The following is a 25,321-nucleotide window of genomic DNA, read 5'->3' on the forward strand; positions in this document are numbered from 1 at the left end:
ACCTCCAGACATGACTACTTCAATGCATTCTATGTGGGGTTGCCTTTGTACATAGCCTGGAAACTGCAGTTGGTACAGAATGCGGCAGCCAGGCTGTTCTCCGGGTCATCTCGGAGAGATCATATTATTCCTACGTATATTAAAAGAACTACAGTGGCAGTCAGTAAGTTTCCAGGCAAAATACAAGTTGCTGATTATAACCTATAAAGCCCTGGGTATCTAAGTATACATCCTCTTCACTATGCACCCCATAGTTCACTGAGATCATTCGGAGAGTTTCATTTGCAACTGTCACCACCAGCCTGTCTGGTGGCCACACAGGACAGGCCTTCTCTGTTGCTGCCCCAAGACTCTGGAATGCACTCTCTGCTGAAATAAAAGCCTCCCCATCTCTGACAATTTGTTTGTTTGTTTGTTTAATTTCTATACCGCCCTTCCAAAAATGGCTCAGGGCAGTTTACACAGAGAAATAATAAATCAGTAAGATGGTTCCCTGTCCCCAAAGGGAACACAATCTAAAAATAAACATGAGAGAGACACCAGCAACAGTCACTGGAGGGATGCTGTGCTGGGGTTGGAGAGAGCCAGTTACTGTCCCCCTGCTAAATCAAGGGAATCACCACGTGATTAAAGGGTCTTTAAAGACACATTTACCCAGCGAAGCTTTTTAGCTAGACTCATGGTTATGATTGTTTTAAGGTTTTAATTTCTGTTTTAATCCATTTTATTTTGCTGTAAACTGCCCAGAGACGGAAGTTTGGGGCAGTGTACAAAGAAAAGAAAGAAGCTCACTGGATTCCTGCCTTTCCCCCTGAAAGAATTAGAGTGGGGTGGGACTGTACCACACTAGTCTGGGGTTTCACCTTATTATTCCTCACCCCTCCCACACCTAACTGAGCTCGGGCCCTACCATCTCATTCACAACTGGGGAGGTGCTGAGTGGGAAGGTGAGAGCAGTCTTCTTGTTCATTCCAGAGGCTGCCTGTGGTGTGTCGCAGCCACAGCTGTGTCGGTCTGTCCAAAGGGAGTCTGCAAAATGGTGATCTAATGCTGTGGAACAGGGACTCACCCTGTTTCAGCAAGAGCAAACTACGGTGAGCATCTGAACTTCGGAACTAGGAAGCTGAGCCTTTTTATGTGAATGAAAATTGAGGCCATCAGTTGCTTCATGTGACTTTAACCAGATCGGGGCCACTCTACACAGAAAAATACATGGTTCAAACAATTGAGAAATTGCAATTGTTTTATTGTTCATCATTGTTAATTCAGCTCCTTAGCACATTCTTCTTCTGACTGGATTGTCCTCTAGCTGACATCAGATGACCTCATTAGAAGACCCCTTGAAGAAGCCAAGAAAAATGAGATTTAATGTATATTTTAATGATGATATAGATATAGATGGTGTCTGTGTGTGTTCTTTCTCACACACATACTCTTTCTCTCCACACATACATACACACACACCACACACATACACACTCATTCATTCATTTTAAATCCTGCAGTGTATTGTGGTGCATTGGTTTGAGATTGTGTGTCACCACAGATTCCCTCTCAAGTTCAGATAAACCCTCCGTCCCAACAATTGCCCTATATAAAAATGATTATTATAAATATTTATATACCATTTTTCAACAAAAAAAGTTCTCAAAGCAGTTTACACTGAAAAAGAAATATTTGTATCATAAAGGGTATAATGGAACTTCAATTCACTACTATAAATTGCACATCAGTTCTTGAAGAAAGTCTTGATAATGAGGAGTAGCAATCCAACATCATGGCCTTTGTGGGGGGAAATTCTTCCAAATGTGTGTATTTTTGAAAGCTCTTGTTTCCATAAGATGGATGAACATACAAGCAATCTTCTACTCTGTAAAAATTATTCTGGATCTCTCTTGCTAGCTGCCACCCTTGTTGCTAAATGTTTGTTAATATCCTTCAATTTGTAGCAGACATGACACCTCAGTTGGCTTTGTTCTTGAATATCATCAATATATATCCCCTCTGGAAATGCTCCAAGCGCTGTAACCAGTTTTAGCTGAAGTGTGAGGAATGGGTATCAACCTGGACAACATTCCAGAACTGAAAATTCTCATTGCATCCATTGCATGTTTTTTGAGTGATCAGGGACATCTCTAGGAAATGACTAGGGAAGCTGCACTTGTTGAATGTCTGCCTGGATGCATCCTTCCCCAGCCCAGTGTCCAGCTGAAAGACCAAGGCAAAGTATGGCTGCATGGAGCTTCATTTGTAAAGCCAGTGTAATATAGGAGGCTGTACAAAGTCTTTACAGTTTATTATTTATCATTTCTTTATTTAAAATATTTATACCCCACCCCTCCAGTGCAATACTGCTCAGGGCGGCTTATAACAATAAGATAGACACAGATACAAGTAATAAAATTAAATTTTTTAAAAAGTTAGATTAAAAACAATTATTAGGTTCAAATTAAAACGGAAAATTATAAAAAGCTAAAGAAACTAAAGAAGCTAAAGAACCTACCTGATATAACAAAATAATAATGATATTTAAAAGTCTGCTTTAAAAGGTGTGTTTTTAGATTTAAAAAAAAAACACATTGAGGGAGGGAGCATGGTGAAGCTCTACAGGGAGGGCATTCCAAAGCTGAGGGGCCACAACTGAAAAGTCCCTGTCTCTAGTCCCCACCAACCGGATCTCTGTTAGTAGCTTATGTGGCATGGAAGTTAAGATGGGCATTAATGAATAACTAGTTAATCCCCCTGACTGACAGCAACCACTTTAGACTCAGTAGCTGACGGTCTGACTAAATTTACTAGAGGAAGTCCTATTGAAATTCGGTAGTCATCTATATATATAATTCTCTAAGGTGTACCTGTGGACTAATCCCGTGTGTGGTAGCTCTCGCGAGAGTTTGAGAGCAGTTGCCGGGAGCTGCAAGAGGTGGCAAATGGGCTGCCGAGCTCCTCGTGAAGAGGATGAGAGCTGCCAGCAGAGAGGGCAGCAGGGGGAGGGAGGTCGAGGAGAAGGCGGCGCCACTGTGAGTGGCCGAGCAGGAAGTGAAAACAGGGCCCCTGGCCTCGTGAGGAGGATGAGAGCTGCTGGCAGAAAGGGCAGCAAGGGAGACTGGCTGAAGGGATGGGAGGAGAACTAACTGAGCCCTGAAATGAAGGGGGAGGAAGAGAGAACTAGGGGCACAGATGCTCTGCGCCTGGGTCAGCTAGTTTAGAATATTTCCTGAGTATTGTAGTACTGTTTAGCAGCTTAATCTGAATACCAGCCAGCATCTAAAACTAAGAATTGTCTTCCCAGAAATATCCCATAATTCTCATAGTTCTTCTGTGTGTTTTGGATCCCTTCAGGATGGTCTTGACATCCAATGTTTGCTGTCCAGTCCTGAAATAGTTAATATATAAGGCCTGTTGATAAGCCTAACACAGGCTGCCCTCTGGCTCCTCCTGAGGAAAGGCTTCAGCCTCTGAATCTAAAATAATTATTAGCTAACAACCCCATTTAAACAACAGTCAGGTAGAAACCTCTCATGTCTGAAATAGGCCTATACATTAACTACCAACCAGACGTAACCCAGTCAGGCTCTTCTTGAGAAAAAACCTTCCGCCACAGGCCCTGAGAGCTGCGCCTTTTAAAAACCATATATGGGCACTCATATGCTGTTTTATGGTCCCCAAGTTCTTAGGTTTCCAACCCTTAAAGGAGTGGGCAGAGGCGTTCTTACTCCTGGTCTTCCAGGCTGAAGTCCGCGGCCTCCACAGCCCTTGGGAGTACATTTCTCCCCTTTAAGCCAGAAGCTTCCGCTTAATGGCTATTTTCCTTGATGTATTGTTCACAAAGCAGAAGAGGCACTATTGGCATTCTTTTTAAAAATATACTAACAGATTTTATGCTCTGTGGAATGCTGTGGATAATGTCAGATTCTGTGTGCTGGGTGACAATCCATGTGCTGGGTGGAGTGGTGGTAATAGTGGTAGGTTTACGTTACAGGAGTTTTACATTGTTTCTCATCCACATTTAAAAAGAAATATTTTCATTACTCTTCCCCCAACACCGTTTTTCAAAGATGGTTAGCTTTTGCCTCATTATCTGGAAACAAGTCCCAATTACTTCAATGGAGCTTACTCCCTCGTAAGTGTGCAGGCTCCATTAACAAAATGCTGCTTTAAAAGGCAAGTGTACTGTAGCCCAGCAACCCCTTTCAAAGTGCTCACTCAGGCAGCCAGATACTTCCAGAAAGCCTCAAAGAAGTGTGGCAATGAAATCCCAGAAACAATTCCCACTTGGCACCAAGAAACTACTATTCTGGTGTAGAATGCCCTTCAGCACAGAGGTTCCACATGACAGCCAAACTGCCTGTGAATATGGAGGCTTTGTTTACTAAGTATGTTCAAGTGAAGTTTCCACATCCACAGGCAGTGTGGTTCTGATATAGAACCTCCATGTTCAAGAGCAGTCTACACCAGAACAATGGTTTCTTGGTGCTGTGTTTCGAAAGGTTTTTAGGGTTTCCTTGCTGCTGTTCTTTGGAACTTCCTAGTATGGGGTCCTTGGTCCCAATCCTAAACATGTTTATTTAGAATTAAGCCCCAGATAAATAAATGGGGTCCCCTCCAAGTAAGTTCTTCTATGTTTTGCTGAGAGGCTGGGAGGAAGGAAAAAGAGAGAGCCCACATTCTTGCCTAGGATATCTGCTGGTATGACTCTTGATTCCTATGTGTGTTTACTCAGAAAAAAGCTGTAGTATTATAGGAATTATAAAAGTTTTAAAATAAAAATAAAAATAACTAAAAGACAGGTACTGCAAGTTATGAAATTTCTATAGTTTCATAATTTGCATACCTTTTAATATTAATTTTAAAACTTTTATAATTCCAATAGCTCCTAAAATTTAATAGTAATCAGATTGGTATGGCTATGCTGTTAAATTCCTCACGTAGTCTATGACTATTGTGAAATATAGTCCCTGCAGCTGCTACAATCTCACAAATTTATAACTTTACAGCTTCAGAACTCTCCACCTAGGAGGCACTTCACACGAGCGGTGTAAAGCGCCAGAACAAGTGTAGCGAGGAGAACAGGTTTGACCTGCTCTCCCCGCACACAAGCAGGCAGCCCGTGTTGGGGATGCCCCTCCCCCAATATTAGACCCAGAGATACCAACCCAGAATTATACGGAATTCAGGCCTGTGTCTGACTTCATTTTGTTAAGACAGGAATTAATGCCTGGACTCAGGGTGAATTGATACCCAGATCTGAACTGTTCTGTGAAGGAAGAGGCCATCCAGCATTGTATTGTGAAATGGGTACTCAAGGAAGCACAAAAGCCAGGCCAGAACAATCCAAATGTTAAAATCTAACTCACTATCAGATAATGTCTGTGGAAGAGGCCAGAGGCTGATCTCCCCTTTCCTGTTGCAAGAAGTCCATGTTATTCCTTGTCAATGATTGCTCTGCTATACTCAATTGCTCTCTATAGAAATTCAACATAGGTAAATGCACACAAAGAAAACACCTATAGACTTTAATTCTTACTTTACTAACACCTTTACACCTCATGGAATCAGGCTAGCAAATCTGGGACAAGAGAAGATGCCCATTTGCAGCTCAGAGATGCAGATTTGCCTTGGGCAATGTCCCCTCCTCAAGATAGCAGCTAACAGAAGATGAGATTCAGATCTCTCTGGGCTGGCCAATATCCTGAATAATTAAAAGACATTATCCAGAAGGTAACAGCATTGTCACCCTTTTGGGGACCCAGGAAAAGATGAGGAGATTTGAATAGACTCTATGAGAGATCAAAGGGAAATACAACTATAAAGAAGGAGTCTCTGGACATGGCAGACTAGCAGTCTTGTGCCTACACATAATCTTCTGCCTACAAGCAAGACTTGCTCACGAGCAATCCCAGAGTTTGCTGCTAAGCCGCGGGGCAACAAGCAGGAACTCTGTCCATGGACAGGAGCTGTCTGTGACTTCCACTGCACAGTGAGAAGTCTAGACTTCCCCAGCCATGGGACCTTCATTCTCTGCCTCGCTCTGAGCAAACTGTCTGCTTGACCACCAGAAGCCAGACCACCGCTCCAAAGTTGCTGTTCCCAGCCAAAGCCTCTCTCCTTCAGCTGAAAGATCCACCGTCCTCAAGTCTCTGATCCTGGTAATATGCCACCCCACAAGCCTTGGATCCCTCCATCCTTTCCCCTTATTCTCCTTTTCCCTCGTCCCTCTACTAATTCCTGATTTCCCCAACCCATGCCAGTCCTCAACCTTCCTTACCACCACCCCTTTTCCGTCTATATCTGAATTATATTAGGCTCTAGGAAGATTTAATACACACACATATGTTAGTTAGGAACACTGGGTGAATATTGTTGCTGGTTAGGGTTGAAATGCTGTTAGTAATACTGATAGAATGTTCTGCTTTCTGCTCAGCTAGATTGATGTTGTTATTCTTTTATACTCAATAAAGCCCATTGAATCATTTAGGACTGATTTGATCTCCTTTCTCCCTTGTGCCCAGATCCTACATGGTCACCATATAAAAGAACTTGGTCACTTGGTGACACTGATGAGACAGACCTAATTTTGTATGCGAGCTAATGACCATATTTAGTTTATAAATCAGGCCTGGACCACAACACCCGCCCTGGGTAGATGGATCAGCTGCCCACACGATTACCAGCTCCATCATTGAGCTGGTTAAGGCAGCAGGGCTCGGGGGCCTCCCAGCACCCAGAAGTCCTAGAATGGCCCACGCAAGTGTGTGAGCCATTCTGGGGAGCCTCCCGATGCCGGGAGGCTTGTTGTAGCCTTCCAGTTGGGGGGCTACTTGTGAGTCACTTTGGCACAGAGCCGTGCCGCAGTGACACACAAGCAGAGAAATGGGGTTAGCAGAGTGCGTTCTCCACTAACCTCATTGGCAGGGGCATTTAATCGGGCTTGCTGCTGGGAGTGAGTTAATGGCATGACCCACTAGGCAGGGACCAAGCTGTGAGCAGCAGGCCAGTACACTGAGAAATGAGAGAAAGGACTATTTTTTCCTCAGACACCTGCTATCACCTGGTACAGTACAAGGATTTTGTTTTTAATTGCTCCTATGAGCCTGACCTAGGTGGATGGATGTTTAGATCTGCAGCTGAAAAATCTCGCCGATTCAATGCCATTCATACTTGATTTTTCTTTTCTGAAATAATCTGAGGGCCAGCTGCTCAGTATCAATATACTGGCCTAGCAGGATTTGGCCCTGAACAAGTAATCAATATCCTCAGCTAAGGCAGATTTGATAAAAGAGATGATCAATGCCTGATATCATAGGGATATTTTTTAATACAGCTCAGAGTCTGGCAAGTGGTTGTCATGGTTTCTGAGTCTGGCACAGAGAATAGAATATTAAAAGAATTCAAACAATGACCTGATCTACACCAGGGAATGGAAGAGACTATACTGAAAATTTCTACAGCCAGTTCTCAAAACATTGTATTGACAGTGGACCAATGTCATGGAGACTTAGCTAAGTCTCTCTCCATCCCTACTGCCATCAGATAGCTTGCACACCTGATTTTTCAAAGAAATGTTGTACCTGTTGCTTGATATTTTAATGAACAAAGATAAATACATAGCTGAACTGTTCAAATTAAGTGTGGGGTTCTTGCATTTAGCATAGTGAGTCTTCCTACGTAGAGAAAAATGTGCTTGAACCTCCCCACATTTAGCTAAGGTGTAACCAATGCACAGAATATTAGGTAGGGATGTGCACAAAGTGCTTCATGCATCCCAGGAGCGGTGGAGAACAGAAGCTTTAAAAGGAGGCACGCAGGTCCCTACCTGCTCCTCCGCTTCCCCCCTCCGCCCCATTGTGGGACTGTCCATTCTTTTCATTCTAAAAAGCCCTACACCACGTGGCTGCTTCCCTATTCCCAGCAGTGCACACACGGGTGTCGGCACACACATGGCACCCAGTGTCTATTGAGGCGCCAGAATGATTTGGGCACATCCCTAGTACTAGGGTAGGTGAAGGTGCAGGACTTCTGCTGGGAGAAGGTATAAATTTCTGGTTGCATCTGAAAGGAAGGTGAGGAAGAGTTTCATACTAATTTGGTGAAAATGATGACAAGAACTGTGATAGCAACAATTCAAATGTTGAAGAAAAAATTAAGTGCCACTTGATGTTTGCCAATATTATTTGTACTGTTGTGATCTCATGCTACCTCACAAACAAGGTCACTGCCTCATGTGCTCAGGGAGCAACTTGTTGGGGAAGAGACAACCCGACTCTACACCTGAGTGCGGGGAGCTGAGTGAGGCCCTTTTTGGCAATTTTGGTATGTTTTGCTGTGGGGAATTATTCCAGTGTGGTTTGCCTCTTGGGGTACGTATCAATGGGAAGGATGAGGGTCGACAGGCTGTATATCATGGATTGAGACAGAATTTGGTAGACATAGCTTTCAACAAGAAATATAAATGTTTTCTGTAGAAGTTTGCACTGTGGATATGTTGATTATAATTTCTGCTTCTGTAGGAGTTCTTCGGAAGTTAAAAAGTAAAAGGTGAGTTGCAGGGTTGTATGAAGCTTCAGGAGTCAAATTGGGGACAAACTGAAATGTCCTATTTGATGCAGTTTGGCCCACATTGACCTGTAGTCTGGTTTGGGTCAGTTGTGTCACATTGGAGCTGGTTGGAATTGACTGATTTGGCTGCTGAAGCTTTGTTTTGGCTTGTCCCTTCCATCCCTGACTCCTGTGCTAACTTGACAAAGAGGCTTAGAGCAGGGGACAGGCCGACAGACCCATTTTGCTCCCAGCAGTGGGGGAGCAGGGGCCGCCACATTTTCTGAAAGATGCTCTTAGCAGTGGGTTGTGGTTGTTTTTCCTGGGAAATGGTGCAGGGTATCTTGGGAATCTCCAGAAAATACTGCAGTTCCCAAGAAGCTATGTACCATTTCCTAGGACTGAAGGACAATGTGCTGCAGAGAGAGTATTTTCAACAGTGAGGTTGTGGTGCTGCTTCCTTGCTGCCAGGAGCAAGATGAGTCTATAAGCCTTCCTCCTACTCCCTCTCTGGCCTGGTAAGTTGATCCAGGGTCATGGGAGTGGCAAGGTGGAGGAGGGGCTGAAGCTTCAGAGTACCCCCTTGAAATTGGGTTGAAGTGCATAATGCACTCCAAACCCAAGGCAGTGAATTTAATCGCCAGAGCTCCGAGATGGCTCCCAAATCAAAGTGATGCTTAGTGAGTTGGCTAGAGTAGACCACTGAGAACATGGCTGTTATTCATCAGATATAGCCCCGCCCCCAAGCACTGCTTATGGTTACAGCACAAAAGTGGGTCGGAAGGCCCAACCTGGCTCGTCACTCACCCCCTGTACTGCAACTTTAATGACCAGCACTTCTGTGACTGGTCTGGCAGCCTGGATAGCCCCAGGCTGCTGCTGATGGAAGTGCCAGACATCATGGTTACAGCATCTCCCTGTGCAAACACCAACGTCAAGGGGGTGAGTGAAACCCTGGATCAGGACTTCCGACCTGCTTCAATGTTGTAACTGAGAGCAGTGCTGACTGCTGATGTCTGAATAGGGCTATCGTGAATGAGACATCAAAAAGTGGCTTGAAAAGAGTGTAGATTGACCTATACTCTTGTCCTTCTCTGTGACTAAAGCTGAGGGTTTGATTCTACAAAAGAAATACTTCTTTAAAAATTACCAGAACATCCTGCAATAATCTTGTCAAAGCCTTGTCATACCTTAACAGTATTGTACCAATACCATTCGTTCTATCAACACTGCTCAAAATATTACTATTACAAGTTGAAGTATCAACTTGATGTAAATTGGTTTCATGGAAGATAATGATTAACTATGCCTTAGCTATCAATGTCAAGTGCCACACTGCAATCCAATGCACCCTTCAGAGTGACACTGAAATCAGCAGAATTTGCTCCTGATTAAACATATCTCAGATTATACTGTTACACTACTAATGCAGGGACTAATGTTATAAAGTACCTAATAATGTATATTGCTGTGTAATCAAGGGCAGGACTGTGATTGGAGCCAGTGTTGGCCACTGAATGCAATGTAGCTGCGCTCAGATCCTGTCTCTGCAGTCTTGCCAAGAGGTCTCAAGCAACTGAGCTTCACTTTAAATTTTCTACCTGTCCAAACAGAAAGTCATTTGGATTAACAGAAATGGATGAGATGTACATGTTTATGCAGTTACAGTGCTACACAAAGGCTGACTGAACTTTAAAAACACCTGATATGGATATGAAAAGTTTTGATGAATTTTATTTAAAATTAGCACTTGTGGGTGGCTGCCTGATCCTGTCCTGGTCCTGATCTTTTGTAGAAAGATGATGATTTCAGACCTGCTCTTGGCCACAGAAAGGCTCAAAAGTGAGAAGAAGTTCCTGAGCAATATGATCATCAAACTTGTTGGGGAAAACCAACAGCTCTTACGACAAAACAAGCATTTTAGAGAAGAAATCAGGAGGTAAGAGATGCCTTTGACTTGTATTCTCATTTTTTATATCTGGCATTAATTTATATTTAGCTCCCTCTCCTGGTGATATATTATAAAGTGCTCTTTTCCTATGAGAGGTGGAGGGAAACTTCATCAGGAGTACTAAGAGTTGCTTATTGCAGAAAGGGTGCTTGTTGGGAGAAATCTGGAACTGACAGATCTTCTTTGCAGATGCAATCTGTGGGTCCCATTTCACACATTACAAAGGAAGTGCAAGTCATTCATGCCTCTTCCCTCATTCCCCTGTTAGGCAATGCATGCACTGGTTGTCAGTTGTGAAAGTTATGAAGTCACACAACTTTTAGGCTGTGTTCATACAATGGCAAACTGTGCTAGGCAATGCTAGGTGATCTTATATAAGTGAATTCAGGGGCATGAAACAAACTCATGTTCTATATATACAATAGCAATAGAGACATTCCGCCCTCCATTTCCCTCAATAAGATAGATGTCCAATGTGATCATTAACTGATTTCCTACTGACAAGCGATTCTTGAAGGAGTCAAGTCGCCATTTGCAAGATCATGGCCTTTTGAAACTGGTGTAGTGGCTAAACATGGTATCATGAGGACTCTTGCCCATGTTTTGCTTTGTTGCCGTCCTTCAAGCTGGCAAAGTAAAGTAGCAGCCCCCTCTCCAAATGTTCAACTTATTCTGGCTTTGCTTTCATCATCAGGCATCTCCCAATCCTATTCTCTTTTTCTGGAAGCCGGTGAGTCAGGCCTTGAATCCTGAAAGCCCCCAGTTTGAAAGCCAATTCATATGACCAAAGAAACTGCAAAAGACAAAGCAGAAGTGACTTGCATCTCTTTTTTTCACCACTTCCAATAGAGCATGGCAAGCAGGACTCATGGAATTATCCTGTGGTGAGATCCATGAGCCCCAGATGGCTCCTAGAACTGACAGATGACTTCATAGGGAAGCTCCATGAATCTTCCTTCCCAGGTTGCATTTGGAGCAGAAACACAAGATGCATGAACCAGTTCAGAGTTGACACAACCAATGGAGATTTGAGGCGCTTTGGACATTAAAAAGCACTGTGCAAGTGCTTAATATGCATGTGTTGCTTTATATATTTAAAATATGTATATTCCATCCTTCTATTTTGAAAATAAAATGTCCCAGGTGACTCAAATCACCAATTAAAGTATGCATTACTAGTATTATTATATGAGCAGAAGTAGGAGAACTATTTGTATTGGCAAGGGATATAATTGATGTTAAGTGGCAGTTGCAAAGAATTAAATTGAAAGACTGAGAATCTTTATTGTTCCTCTTTTAATCCTAGGACACTTAAAAAAATAAAAAAAACCCTCCAGCATCATTTGCCCTGCCTACAGTGTTCTTGACTATTATTGTTTCTTATAGCCTGCACTACCCACAGAGATGTGTAAGAAGAATTTTGCAGGATATGGAGATAGAAGATGGGATCAAGGAGCCAAAGGAAATAAAGCCTCAGCAGGAAAAGGTTGGAGAGAAAATGTTGATTGCTCAAAGGCCTCACTAAATGCTGTTGTCCTGTAGATACTCAAAAGTGGAAGACACAGTCAGGGACTCATTATATTCTCCTGGGTACTCTAAGCAATAGAAATGGACCAGAGAATGCCTCATAAGAATGCCTTATATTTTGTTCACCACTAGTTCCTGGGGACCAAATTTGCTCTTCTCATTCTAATGGCTAGTTAGTAAATCTGCTGTGCTTGCTGTGTAGGTAAATAACTGTGTCAAATTGGGTGCAAAGACCATGGCCATATCACAAAGTCACAACTTGACAGCACCGTGCTGGTGAAATAAGCTGCTGCAGTGGTGCACAGTGCGACACAGAGGTGGGCAGGGCATTTGCAAATCCAAGGTGTATGCCTGTATCTGTAACTTGGGAGGGGGGGCATCATTGTTGTGAGCCCCGCCCCCCAGGAGATCTCAGCATAGTGTTGTTGTGGGGGGGGGGATGTTCACTCAACACTTGATGTGAGATGTCCTCCTCAAGCAGGCTGCTTCATTTGACTGGGTCTTCCCGGGAAACCCAGCCATCTGCTGCCTCCTCTTCTCCTTGTTCCTTAAATGCCCACCCCTTCAGTCCCTGATTCTTATGAGGCTTCACCCTGCTCTGAGGCTTATGAGAGCTTTCCTGCTATATCTCATGTTGGGACTTACCTTGTTGCCCTGGAAACTGGATGCTCAGAGCCAGGCAGGTGGCACTGCATCAATGTGCCACCTACTTCGCTTTGTACCACATCTGGAGCAAGCCACAACAGGTTCCTGGGCAGATTGTTCTCCCAGAGAGGCTATAGGTGGGTTTTCCTGATCCCTACCTGTCATTGGGTTTGGGGTACACTGGAAGCCAGGAACTCCTGACACTTGTAAGTAATCTGATTTAACTATTTTAAGGTCCAGATAACTTTAGTAGAAAATGCTTTAGTAGATTTACTCGAAAGGGGTAATCTCCACCGGATTCCCCTTACCAGTAAGGTTCAAAACTGGTTCGAAACGGTTCAGCAGTCAAACCGGACTGGGTCCAGTTAAGCTGAAACAAAAAACGAGCTAGACAGGGTCAGTTCAAATCTGGTTCAGGTTTGAACCAAACTGTCAAAGCCAGTTTTGCGCACATCCCTATATTCTATCCAGACATCTTTTATGTTGCTGAGAAATTTGTCCCAGTGGGGATCCTGTAGAGAGTGTGATTTGGAGTGAAGTCAGAAAGGAAGAGAGAGAGAGAGAGGTCATTCACACAATCGAAAACTGTTCTACTCAGGTTTGGGAGCTGTGTGTACTCCCAATTTTTGATTGTGTGGAAGCAAGGTTAGAGGAAAACCTGGGTAGAAGTGATTGTGTGGAAGCAAGGTTAGCGGAAAACCTGGGTAGTTTTTCCTCCTACCTTGCTTCCACACAATCACTTCTACCCAGGTTTTCCTCTAACCTTGCTTCCACACAATCAAAAATTGGGAGTACACACAGCTCCCAAACCTGGGTAGAACACAGTTTTCGATTGTGTGAATGACCTCAAAAAGGAGGAGTTGTTTCTGAATAAACTCCTAGTTAAATGTACATAAAATTACTTTGTGTTTATGGGGGAAACAGCTATAAAACATTTGGCAATGAGATTTTGAACCAGCTAAGTGTGTGAGCCTGCAAACCTTGTGAAGTTTCCTGCAAACTCATTTCATTGCATTACTGGGTCTTCATTCCTGAACTGCTTTCTACTATCATTGCTGTCGATTGTTTCTCCGGCTTCCTGACATGCACAACCCCTGAAGGTACTTTATCCTCCTTAATCCTGGACTCTGTTGTTCACTGGATGGCCACTGCAGCATGGCTCAGATCCTACCACCACCTTTTGTTCTTGTCCTCCTCAGGAGAACCTGTTCCTCCCTGGAAACAATGGAGGTCCTGTTTCCACAATTACCTACTCACCATACAGACCCCTGATTTTACTCCAGCAGAGCAGAAGGCTATCTTGCTTCACTGCCTGGGCCCTGAAGGCCAAATAATATATATTCATTTGTCCTTTCCTGCCAACTTGCAAGAGGATGCCAACCCTTATGAAGCTGCTCTTCAAACCTTAGATGATTGCTTCAACCCTACTTTGAATGTGATTGCTGAACCTTATAAGTTCTGTTCTAGATTGCAACTGCCTGGTGGCTCTACCGATCAGTATGTCATAGCATTGCATGCCTTAAGTGTAACTTGTGTGTTTTCCAACTTTGGAGCAGTATTTGCAAACTGCTCCAAACTGTGCGAGAAAGTGCTATTGGAGCAGAAACTTACCTTGGCTAAAGTTATAGAGATGGCTAGGAGGGTTGAAAATGCTCCTCACTGTGCCAAATTGCTCTCTTTGGTACCCCAAACCCAGCCTCCTGAAATCCAGGCTTTTCATTCTAAATCCTTCCAAACCCAATCTTCTCATATGGAACTGCCCCAGAGAGTGGCAGGATAAGAAAGGAGGAGCTACCAATGCTTCTGATGTGGAGACTCTGCCCTCAAAGACAATTTTGCTCACTGTCCTGCACAGAAGGTCACTTGCAACAGGTGCAAGAAAGGGGGACACTTTGCTAAGGTTTGCAAGTCGGCTGTCCACTCCACAGTATGATAAGGATGAGACAGATGAACGCCTTCCTGACAGCATGTTAAGTGTGAAGGACTCAGAGCCTGCTTCTCCACATTGTCAAGTAAAACTTAATGGCCATGAAGTGCAGATGTTGGCTGGTTCTGGTTCTCCGTACACCATCATTTCCCACATACTTTACAAGAAACTCCTCACTACATCCGATCTGCACTTGCAGACTTCAGACATCCTCCCATGGGGATATGGACGTTCCCCTATTGCCATAAATGGATACTTCACTGCTGTCCTGGAATACAAAGGACATACTGCAGAAGATAAAGTGTATGTGTCACAAAAAGGAGTCTCAATATTGGGCAGGAAACATCAGAAATGTTTACGGATAGTGTTTGACCCAAATAGCACAGAACCCGTATTACAGATGATGGAGCATCCATATGCTGATATGATTGCTGATTTCTTAGATGTCTTTGCTGATACTCCTGGCACTGCCACACATTTCAAACATAAAATTCAGGTGAAGGCAAATGCAATATCTGTACACAAAGTGAGGAACGTACCCATATCATTGCACAAACCAGTTAGAGAGAGCTCTTAAGACTACAGCATGCTAACATCATAGAGGCTGTTGATTCATCAGAATGGGTCTCTCCTATTGTTCTTGTGTAGAAATAAAAGGGTACAACTTGAATGTGCATAGATTTAAGAGATGTGAACTCCAACATGCTGGTGGATTGTAATCTATTATCCAGTATCAATGAAATGCTGCTTACTCTGTTCACAACTTTGGACTTGTCTTTGGCCTATCATCAAATCTTTCTGCAGAAGTTCTCACAAATACACAGCCATCATTACCCCAGAGGGCTGTTTTTTCTTTTCTTTTTTCTTCTTCAATACAAAAGACTGCCCTTTGGATTAGCCTCTGCAGCTTTGGTATTTCAATGAATGATGCATGCAATTTTGGGGATTACGGATTGAATCACTAACTTTCAGGATGACATTTTAGTGTATGGCCATTGAGGAGCATGATGCTAAACTGACAGAAGTCTTATGGAAACTCCAACAACATGGACTTACTATCTCTGCAGAGAAATGTCAGTTTTGCACACACTAGGTGATGTACTTGGGAGACGTAATATCTCAGAGTAGAGTACATCCCAAAACAGACTTGGTGAAAGTTATTTGGAAAGCACTAGAGCCACACAACAAGGATGCACTTCGCTCATTTTTAGGATTCTCTGAGTATTACTCTAAATTTGTTAGACAATTTGCCTCCAAAGTTGCCCCCATTGCGTCATCTTTTTAAAAAGAATGTAGTGTTTAACTGGATGCATCCTATAAGGCTAGTTTTCAGACTATCAAATCGGCCATTGCTGAAAGACCTCCTCTCACTTCTTTTGACACCAAAAGGCACACTGTTGTAGCAACTGATGCTTCTGAATATGGTTTGGATACTGTCTCCAAGTACCAGTACTTGGGTCAAGACCCAGAAAAAAGGGGACAAGGAAGTTATAGTTGCATTTGCTTCCAGAGTGCTTACTGCTTCAGAGATTACGTAGTCTTTTATTGAAAAAGAAGCTCTAGCATGTTTCTGGGTGTTGAGGCACTTCAGGACTTACTTGTGAAAATTCACTTTACAGTCAGACCATAAACCCTTATATGCTTTAAACAAAAGACAAAAAAACAAAACCTTGGGGATCAAGTCATGCAACCTCAAGAATAACCAAATGGATCACCAGATTTATGGATTTTAATTTCCAGGTGGAATATCTTCCAGGTCTTTGGAATACAACTACAGATTGTTTATCTTGACTTCCAGGCCAAGAGGATATCCCAGAAGATGAGGATGAAGGAGTAGTAATTGTGCAAATAGCTTCATCCACTCATGGAGTGATCATGTCTTCTGAATTGAAAGCTGGTCTCAGTGCTGGTCACATGCTTACTGAACTTAAACCTTATATAACTAATGGATTGCCATTAATGGCCCTGAGCCATTTTTGGAAGGGTGGTATAGAAATCAAATGAATGAAGGAATTGCAATGAAAAACCAAGTTACCCCAAAATCTTCAACCATACACATGCATAGCAAGTAAGTTATCCCTTCTCAATAAGTTGGTGCTGAGGACTGATCATTTGGTGGTGCTAATCTCCTTACAAGCAAAAGCGATCAAAATTGCCTACAAAGGTCACCTGGGCATGAGCTTGACTAAAAGGTGAATCAGATAAAGATTTTGGTGGCCAAATATGGGCAAACACATTGGAAATGTAATTGGGCACTGTATGGCTTGTGCTGTATCTGACAAATTACAGAAGACGTTTACCACCTCCTCGATTCCAGCAGAGTATCCTAATGGTCCCTGGGGAAAACTTGGTGGATATAATAGGACTTTTGATAACCAACCCACAAAACAGAGATGTGTTATAGTGATGGTGGATTACTATTCCAGGTGTCCAGAAGTTTCATTTGCTGACAACATTACTACAAACAAGGTTATCCAGTTGATGGCTGTAGTTTTTGTGAGAAGAGAACTTTCTAAAGAACTAGTGACTAATAATGGGACACAGCTTACCTCATTTGAAGTGGAGCAATATTTGCATAAACATGGGATAAAACACAAGACTCTTTCCTTGTACCATCCTCAAGAGTTAGTTGAAAGAAAATACAGACTTGTGAAAGTTGACAACTGGCTACTCTGCAACAACAACCCTGGAAGGAGACAATCTGTGAAACTCTATTTGCTGATCAAACTACTCCTCATTCTACTACAGGAAGATCATCTTTTGAACTGCTGAGAGGACATAAAGCTACCACCAAACTTACCCAACAGCAACACCTGATAAGGCTTTCCATGCCATCTTACTCTGAGGATGCAGAGATTCATGATCGGGTAAGGGAGAAGCAACAAAAATACAAATGGTATGTGGATTGGACATGGGGTGGGAAACAGCGAAAATTTCAGGTGGGGGACTTTGTTTGAGTATGGCTGCCTTATAAAGTGAGAAAAGCATGTTCCCAATATTCTGAACCAAAACAAATAATCAAAATCTGAGGAGATTCTGTAATATTGGATGATGGGACAGAATGGAACCATTCAAGGCTTTCCAGCATGCATACTGTGAGAAAAGAGAGAAGGAAGTCTGATCTCCACAGAAGAGCTGGAGAGGAATTTGATTTTGTCTCCTGTTTTGACCTCATAGAGGAGGCTGATGAAAGTGATGGACAATTCTCTGTACCAGGAAAAAACCCCAAAAAACTAACAGCTCCTGTGCCAGAGAATCCAAGACTTTGGAGAAGTGTGCATGAAAAAGACCACCTACTGTCCTAAAAGACTTCAGTACTTTGTCATTGAATTCAATTCTGGTTGTTATAAAGGGGAGGGATGTGTTGTATTCTATCTATTAATCATTTATGTTTTGTTGATGAGAAGTTTGTCCCAGGGAGGATCCTGTGGAAAGTGTGTCTGGGAGCAGGGGAGTCAGAAAGAAAAAAGAGAGGGCAAGGGAAAGGAGAAAATGGAGTAGTTTCTGAATAAACTCTTAGTTAAATCTACATAAGATTTATTTACATTTTTACATATAGCAGCTATAAAACAATACGTTCCTACCATGCTGGAAGAGTAGGAATGAGAGGTTCAGTTACAATTTAACCTTTGGGGGTCCAGGAGAAAGTTCTGTATGGGGCAATTCCATCTTTTAAGCTAAACAATGGGTGGGTAACCATTTGGGATGGCCACATATTACCACTCTGAGCTCCTTGGAAGAAAGGTATGATACAAAAGGAAAAAGCCCATAAGCCCTTAAGCCCAGCTCTGGATTTAACCTTTTTAGCTTCACAATGCATCATCCATAGTTGCCAACTCTGTCACCTACTTGGCAATTCGTGGAGCTAATCTACAGAAAATGGAAGATGTTTGGTACATTTCATTGATCAGATCCCAGTTCTGGATTAATCATCCTTGTTTATCAGCCCCACTGTTAACCACCATTCACCAGGAAATCCACAGGACTAGAAGGTAAACCATGCACCCATGTAATGAGTGAATCACTTGTGACCAAGGGATCTTGGTCACAAGAAGGCACAATCTGCTTCTAGAAGCTGAAGTGTTTGGTGTGTTTTTAAAATATGTATAATTATTTTGCTTTAAGCCGCACACTCTTCGATTGTATGACAGTCAGCTTCTCAGGCGTCAAGAACGTCAAAGGACAAATATGGTACAACACGGAGTGGCCTGCTGTCATTCTGCTCTGATCTCTGATTCTGTCAGGTGTCCCTATCTTCTAAGCCACATGATGCCTGGACCATGCTTGCAACATGAATTATCAAGAACTGCCAAGGTACTGTGCACGTAGTGATTAGTTTTCATTAGGTGTCTAGCAGTATTCCCTTTATAGGGTATAGTCCATTGGGAGGTTCTCCTGTACAAGACTCATTGAAATAAATAAAAACTGCACTCAAGTACTTCCTGGTGCATTGTGCTCTTAAAGCATGAGAGGTGCTCCAAAAGGATGGGAACAGATTCTTGAACTCTTCTCCAAATATGCATTTTGGTTTGTTTGGGAAGAAGTGTGCCAATCCAATGTCATTCTATTTTCATGAGTGCAGTTCAAAAAACTGGAGATCACGGGGCAATCCTATATTTTTCACATTTTGTTTGTTTTGTTTACTTCCTTAAGCCTCTCTAGGACTATAACCTAAGCTGTGATCCTATTTGGCCCTGTTTCTTCCATTGTGATCTTCAGCTTCAGAGGCAAGGTGCACCTAAATACCAGTTGCAGAGGAGCAACAGCAGGAGAGAGGGAATGCCCTCACCTCTTGCCTGTGGGCTTCTTAGAGGCATCTGGTGGGCCACGGTGTGAAACAGGATGCTGGACCAAATAGGCTTTGGGTCTGACCCATCAGGGATGTTCTTATATTCTTATCTTGTTTCCAGGATAGGGACAAATAGTGAGTGTAGCCAAATAGCTGCCTTTGTGTATTGCCTTAGTTACATTTAGAATAGTTCTTCATACTCAGGAAGCCTGCTATGGAACATTGGCATAGAATACAAAGCCTTGCATGGTATAATAGGAACAACATCAAGAATTGTAGACATTGGCCGACATGCTGCTCATCAGTGGATCTACATAAGAAGGATGTCCACAGGGAGCATCCAGTATTCCTGTGGTGACAGCGTATTGTGCAGCCAAGTAGGCAAAGAGGTGGAGGGCAGCAATGTTTGCTTCTCCCCCACCCTGCCCTCCTCCAAAAGTGCCATCCACTTGCAGGAATCTGTTCCTTAGGGTCACACAACTCTCAGGAACATATTCCTCCATGCTGAAAGGGCTTTTTGAGGGAGGAGAGAGGAGCAAAACATGCTCCCTTCCCCCTCCGTGCAACAGGCTGTGGCCGTAGGGATGCTGTTGGCTCCCTGTGGAAACACAGTCCTTCTTACACTGACATACTGCTGGGCAGTATGTCAGCCATTTGCCATTTAATTGCCTAGTCATGCCTCAAAGACAATACTCAACTATCAAACAATTGGGCCAAGGTTTTTTCAAATAATAAAAGATTGTCAGGATATAGGAAAGCCGGATGTTCATTAATATAAAAATAAACAAACGTCACTGTAGGTTAGTGAGTAAGTGGGCTGGAGAGGATATGGGTTCAAATTCCTGCTTAACAGGGGCGTAGGGACAATGGAGCGGGGGGGGAGCGGCCCTTGGCCATGAGGGTCTGGGGTAGCTGCCAAGGAACCCCCCTTACTCCCATCCCTCCCTCACCCAGATGGTGATTTTGCTGGCTAGGAGAACAAAAGAATGCCCCTCTCCTTCCCAGACAGCATTTCATTGAAACACTGGCTGGCTTGGGGATTCCCCCCTGTCTAATTCTTAATGATGCAGGGTGGGTGGGAAGCCCAGCCAGCCAGCATTTCAATGAAATGCTGGTTGGGGAGGATTCCTAGTGGCCACACCCCCTACATCCACGTTGAGCACAAGGGGCATGGTCAGTGCCAGGATGGGGCCATTCAGCCCCATTGCAGAGTTTCCAAACCCCCATCAGCGGTTTGTTGAATCGCTGACTGGAGCTCCTGCCTCACAGAGACAGGAGCTCCCAGTCAGCAATTCAACGCACCACTGACTGGGGCAGGACACATCACAATGAGGCTGAATGGCCCCATCCTGGACCATGTCCCCTGCATCTGATGTGGTTGCAGGGGACATGGCTTGGGCGCATGTGCGCTAATGTGCACATACAAATCACTTGTCACCCTGCCACCGATGAGCTCCCTATACCTCTGCAGGTTAACCTACAATTTGGCTCCAGAGTAATAAAGATGCACACCTGCCAGTAGGTCAAGTGGCTGAACAGATGCTCAAAGTTGCACAATCTTCTGTGGTCTTATTCCACTTGTGCAAGGATTGTGCTTGTGCAACAAGGATAGCAGATGGCTTTGCTTCATTCCCTGCAACATTCATAGACTGAAGAAGAGGTTTCACAGGGCAGGTCCAAACAACCCAGGGAAAATAAGTAAGTAGGCAGGAACTGGAGGTTCCCAGCAAGTGCACATTCTCGTTGCACGTCAGATGTTGTATGCGATTCATGTTGTCTAAACCCGCCACTGTTGGGCGGATAATGTTGGCTTCCCCTCACTGCCCAACATCTGTAAGCAGTAGCTGAAACTGGGTGGAGAACGTCAGAAGATGAAGGGAGGCTGATAGTGTCCATGTGACATGGGCAGGTTTGATCAACATAAAATGCATGCAGCTTCTGGCTCGCACCAGGAAACCATGTTCATTGGAAGCCTCCGGTTCCCTCATATTTACTTTCCACTTGGAGAGGAGAGCTGGTCTTGTGGTAGCAAGCTTGACATGTCCCCCGTGCTAAGCAGGGTCTGCCCTGGTTGCATTTGAATGGGAGACACATGTGAGCACTGTAAGATATTCCCCTCAGGTGATGGAGCCGCTCTGGAATGAGCAGAAGGTTCAAGTTCCCTCTCCGGCTTCTCCAAGATAGGACTGAGAGAGACTCCTGCCTACAATCTTGGAGAAGCTGCTGTCAGTCTGTGTAGACAATACTAAGCTAGATAGACCAATGGTCTGACTCATTATATGGCAGCTTCCTATATTCCTATGTTCCTATGGTTGTCTGAACGTGCCCAAAGCAGGAGGTGTGCCACAGGGTGTGCACCAGTACAATATTAGTCTGGAATGCAAACTCTCAACTTAGCTAGTGTAACATCTTAGCTAGTGCAACTAGCTAATGTAACATCCTTGCCTAGTACATGTTTGCACTAGTGCAGCATTAGTCTGGATGCCAGCCACTGTGTGGCCTTGAACTAGCCCCCACTACCATCTTATTTTTGATTATGTGCATTGTGACAGTATACTTGAAACTTCATGCAAAGCAATTCCATCTTCCTATATATGACAGTTATTTAACAATTCAGTGAGTCAACGCTCCATTACACAGTCTCTGAGGTATTTTACATTTCCAAACCTAGTCAAGCAAATAAAATCAGTGACACAGTCCCCACTTTCTCAAGCACCAGGAATGCACAGGATCATTTCATTATGAGGACTGAATACTAAAAACCTGTAGAACTTTTGAAATATCTGTGGATTTATAAATACACAAACTGGGCAGGGTGAGGAACATGCAGCAGGCACCCACACATCAATACTCATTTTTAAGGCAGTTTAGTACCATCAAAATGACAGCATCCCTTTGCATCCCTCCAGGATTGCCTTTTGCCATCCAGCTGCAGATTCAGGCTTCTTTGACCTATTTTAGTTAATACAAACCATGGGTTTGTATAAACTAGGCAGTTAATACAAGACAATTAATCCCATTCCCATCAGGCAGGTGGGGCACAGTGTTCCCTCTAACAGGGATTCCCAGTTGTTGTTGACGACAACAACTCCCAGAATGCCCAGCTGCAATGGCTTTTGCTTGGGGATTATGGGAGTTGTAGTCAACAACATCTGAGAATCCCTGTAGGAGAACACTGCTGGGGGTATAACACAAATTCCAGTAGTTTGGAGTAGTCATCAGCTATCAAAGGTGATTGAGCAAGCACTGGCAGCTGGCAGCTGTTGAGATACACAGAAAACTAGAGATGCTGACCCACATACCACACAGGGAGCCACTGACCAAAGTTTGAGATGTGTGTGCTGCTCCTGAGCCACTCTACAGTCTGCCAGCACTGCTTCTGAAGGCAGAAGGCTCCGTGGTTACTAAGAAATGCATCATTGCAGTTGTGATATGGCTGCTAGTTTAACCCTTCGCTGACCCATGATTCAACTTAGAGAAACTCTTCCACATCCAATTCATAATTTATCTGCTTAAAATAGCACAATAAGAGGTCATCATTTGTCAAACGTGTGGGACAGAGCCTTCTTGGTGACAGCCCCCAAGCTATGGAATTTGCTCTCAGTTGAGATCTGCATGGCTCCCTCACTCCCAATCTTTTCTAGGATATTGAAAACTGCCCATTTTGTCCTGACTTTTGGCCAATGCGTTGCTCTTTGCTCGCTTTTTAGGTTTAGCTACACCTGTTTTGTTAATTGATGTTTTGTGATTGTTTTAAACTTGTTGTCCATTGCCCTGGGGATTTAGAAAGAAGGGCAGTATAAAAATGAAAATAATACATAAAATAAATAAATAATATTTGGGTTATGTGCACAGCAGCTAGTTGGATGAACAGTCCCTCGATAAAGGAACACACTGGGAAGGTGTAAGGACATCTCTGAAATATATCATGATGGACTCACTCTCAGCTCATTCCCCTTTTAATTGTGTGGGCTGGAAAAGTATTATCTGATCCAATGCTTCCTGGTTTGTTAAACCACAGATTGCCATTATGTCCAACCAGGAGATTGTGATTTAAGCTGTGCAAACCAGAATTCCAAACCAGAATCGAGCCATGGTTTGCAATCTTGTTTTGTGGGAAGTTCTAAAATTCCTAGTTTGGACATCACAGCAAACTACAGTTTAACAAACCAAGAATGTTTCTCTAAAGCAGGGCATGCAAGGAAAGGAGGGAAGAGATTGAGGAAATGCTCAAGGTCATTGCTCATTCCTGATCTAACAAACCCTAATTGATTTGCTAAAAATGGCTGAATGAGAGAGCATCTAATGATGTCTGAAATGAATCTCTTTGTTTGCAGTATGTTTTTCAGCTGCATTTTGTTGCACAAGGCTGTATTAGGGGTTTATGAATGGATTGGCAAAAATTAAATAAATTGGATGGAATGAAATCATATCCATAGTTTCTTATAATCCTGACTTATGCAGATGCTTCACTTGATTACTCAATACCTGTTGACATTAAACTGAACTGAGTGGCACAGGCCCCATTGAGAAGAATTGTGTTTGTGACCCTGGATAGCACATAAGCTTGTCTATGAGTATGACTGTTTTGCTTCTAGTTGGAGCCATTGAAGGACATGAACAGGGCTATTGTTTTTCCAATATGAAGGGAGACTTATCTATCTATCTATCTATCTATCATATTTTTATACTGCCTGATATGTATATCTCTAGACAGTGTACAAAATTTAAAATATGTAAAAGTAAGAAATTAAAATACATGACAATAAAAACAATAGAATAAAATTATTAAAACAAGTTTTTAAAAATTATTAAAATTAATTCTAATTAAAAGCCTGGGAGAATAGGAGGGTCTTGAGGGTTTCCTGAAAACAGAGAAAGAGATGCTCTTATTTCAGCAGGAAGCTTATTCCAGAGCCCTGGGGCAGCCACAGAAAAAGCCCGGTCCTGAGTCGCCACCACACAAGCCGGTGGCAACCGTAACCAGACCTCTCCAGAAGATTGTAGCAGGTTGCAGGGATTATGACAAAAGAGGCACTCTCTCAAATAGCCTGGACCCAAGCCATTAAGGGCTTTATAAGTAATAACCAGCACTTTGTATTTCACCCAGAAACATATTGGCAGCCAGTGCAGTTCTTTTTGAACCAGTGTTATGTGGTCCCTTCATGTGGTCCCAGAGACCAGTCTGGCTGCCGCATTCTGTACCAACTGTAGTTTCCGGACTATGTACAAAGGCAGCCCCACATAGAGTGCATTACAGTAGTCAAGCCTGGAGGTTACCAGCATATGTACCATTGTTTTAAGGTCATTCACCTCTAGAAATGGACATAGCTGACATATCAATTGAAGCTGACAAAAAGTGCTCCTGGCCACCACCTCCACATAAGAAACCAGGGAGAGCTTTTGGTCCAGGAGCACTCCCAAGCGACATACCTGATCTTTCAGAGGAAGTGTAACCCCATCCAGAACAGGCAGATCTAAACCATCTCTCGGGTCCTGTCCCCCCACAGTCAGTACTTCTGTCTTATTTGGATTCAACTTCAGTTTGTTATCCCTCATCCAGCCCATTACTGGTTCCAGGCAGGCATTTAGGGAAGATATGCCATTTCCTGATGAGGTCGGCATGAAAAAGTAAATCTGGGTGTCATCAGCATATTGGTAACACCCAGCACCAAACCTCCTGATGGTCTCTTCCAGCAGTTTCATGTAGATGTTAAAGAGCTTTGGAGACAGTATGGAGCCTTGTGGGATGCCACACTTCAGTTCTCACTTAGAGGAACAACTGTCTCACTTAGCGGAACAACAACAACTTATGAAAGCAATAGTTTCTCTTCCTCTGTTTTGGTGATGATGAGAATAACCTTTCACGCTTTCTTTGATTAGGCACACCTGCAGTGCTGGGAAAGGAAAATGGAAGAACAAAAAGGAGGATTTTTGAAGGTAC

At 43.3% G+C, this 25,321-nt stretch overlaps 1 protein-coding gene across 5 annotated transcripts in view; it reads left to right on the forward strand.

Moving 5' to 3' along the window:
- The first annotated feature begins 1,036 nt into the window (after positions 1–1,036).
- LOC128330509 (protein Daple-like) overlaps positions 1,037–25,321 on the forward strand; it is a 43,992-nt gene continuing 19,707 nt past the window's right edge. For 2 of the 5 annotated variants that reach the window (XM_053263506.1, XM_053263504.1), the window contains exons 1-5: positions 1,037–1,094; positions 10,334–10,477; positions 11,876–11,975; positions 18,714–18,902; positions 25,261–25,317. In XM_053263506.1, coding sequence (XP_053119481.1) covers positions 1,048–1,094; positions 10,334–10,477; positions 11,876–11,975; positions 18,714–18,902; positions 25,261–25,317 — 537 coding nt within the window. In that variant the 5' untranslated portion in view covers positions 1,037–1,047. Of the gene's footprint in view, positions 1,095–8,252; positions 8,361–8,510; positions 8,539–10,333; positions 10,478–11,875; positions 11,976–18,713; positions 18,903–25,260; positions 25,318–25,321 lie in introns of those variants that run through there. The other 3 variants (XM_053263503.1, XM_053263502.1, XM_053263507.1) reach the window with 3 other exon arrangements.

Source organism: Hemicordylus capensis, chromosome 6, assembly GCF_027244095.1.
Source record: "Hemicordylus capensis ecotype Gifberg chromosome 6, rHemCap1.1.pri, whole genome shotgun sequence".
In the NCBI taxonomy this organism is placed as follows: domain Eukaryota; kingdom Metazoa; phylum Chordata; class Lepidosauria; order Squamata; family Cordylidae; genus Hemicordylus; species Hemicordylus capensis.